Raw genomic sequence first — 1,643 nt, forward strand, 5'->3', positions numbered from 1 at the left:
ATATATTTGTTTCTCTCTTTTTTTTTTATATATATATATATATATATATATATATATATATATATATATATATATATATATATATATAGCTGGATAGTTTTGGGGAGCAACTTTTGAGGCCATGAGGAAGTACATACGACTATTCTAAAACACTTAACACCCTCTGCATGGTTCTGATCCAATGCAGCGGGCACATCCACCAACACCTTCTGTTTTTTTTGTTTGTTTGTTTGTTTGTTTGTTTTCTTTTCTTATAACATAGAAAATAAAATTAGATGTTGCAGCTCGTCAACCAATATTTTCTCCTCCATTGTGAAAAGTAGGGATGCACTGAAAAGACAAGTTTGGCCAATATTAATATTTCAGTTATGGCCGATAACCAATATTACATCACATATATATCCCTAGCCTTTCAACATAGTGAGAAAATGACCACATCACTGACAATGCTTCTCTTTTTTAGGTAACCACCCTAAAAACAATCCCGCGCTGCGTCACTATCACCGTCACATGACTAAACAAAATCACATAGCCATAAAAAAATGACCAGCATTGGTTGATACCAGAGGTACTGGCAATACATTGTACATCACTAATAAAATGAACTTCTCTCTAGATGTATCTGCACAGACAGACATATTGTTGCAAACCAAAATAAAAAATAGGTTGATTTTCATTTTTATAAACTTTTTGTAGTTTCTCTTCTTGTTTAATTGTCCCTGCAGCTTGACTGAAACTTTGAACACAGCTCATGTGAGATTTGACTCTCCCCTAGGTTTTATTTCAACGTGGAGTCCTGCGGTTCGCTCCGGCCGGAGACCATCGTCATGTCGGCGTTGGCGGTTCTGAAGAAGAAGCTCAGTGACCTGCAGACCCAGCTGAGCCATGAGATCCAGAGTGACGTCCTCACCATTAACTGAAGACACCTCTGTTGTTGCCGGAGACTCAACCTCGAGATCTCTTTACAGACTCAACTGAACCCAGATCTACTGGATCAGAATCATCTGTAATATTAAATTAATTTGTGTTCATTTATCTCACTCAACAGAGGGGAGTTGTATTGCAGCAGAAACTGTTAGTGACACATGCTCAGTTTCTCAAGAGTTTATTTGTATTAATGCAAGCTTTTTTTTTTTTAATAAATTAGTTTTTTGGTATTTTATTTGCTTTTATTGTCAAAGTAATGCTTTGTATTAATACAGCAGCTTCTTTTAAAGCTGCAATATATGACTTTTATTAAAAAAATATTTTTTTTTTACAGATTTATGCTATCAGTACATTGTGACAGTATAGTTCGAGACAGATAATCTATTAAATAATTTAGCTCCTCTGCCTTCTTTCAGTGCTAATAACCAATCAGAAACAACTAATCAGAGACAGAAGGAGGGTCTTAGTGCAGTAAATCATCCTTGTATGCGTGGTACAAGATTTCCCCCTTATCTGGAACGTGCCGCCACTTGTATGTGGTGGCTGAAGGGAAGTGAGTGCCATTTCGGAGAGATATAAACATAATTTAAGAAAACAAGACTTTTTTTTTTTTTTTTTTTTTTTTTTTTTTACTTTTTTTTAATCCAAGTAGATTAGCACAATTTAGCTATGGTACAGACTTGTTACGTTATTAGATGTAATGTCTGGTCACACGA

At 35.0% G+C, this 1,643-nt stretch overlaps 1 protein-coding gene across 1 annotated transcript in view; it reads left to right on the top strand.

Annotated features, from left to right (window-relative positions):
• The window catches only part of polr2c (RNA polymerase II subunit C), a 7,684-nt gene extending 6,424 nt beyond the window's left edge, over positions 1 to 1,260 (top strand). The window contains exon 9 of the mRNA XM_015031386.1: positions 776 to 1,260. Within this exon, the coding sequence (XP_014886872.1) occupies positions 776 to 920 (145 nt within the window). The 3' untranslated portion in view covers positions 921 to 1,260. The remainder of the gene's footprint in view (positions 1 to 775) is intronic.
• Positions 1,261 to 1,643: the final 383 nt, after the last annotated feature.

Source organism: Poecilia latipinna, unplaced genomic scaffold (genome assembly GCF_001443285.1).
Source record: "Poecilia latipinna isolate Pla-1442-1.1 unplaced genomic scaffold, P_latipinna-1.0 Scaffold205, whole genome shotgun sequence".
NCBI classification, from domain to species: domain Eukaryota; kingdom Metazoa; phylum Chordata; class Actinopteri; order Cyprinodontiformes; family Poeciliidae; genus Poecilia; species Poecilia latipinna.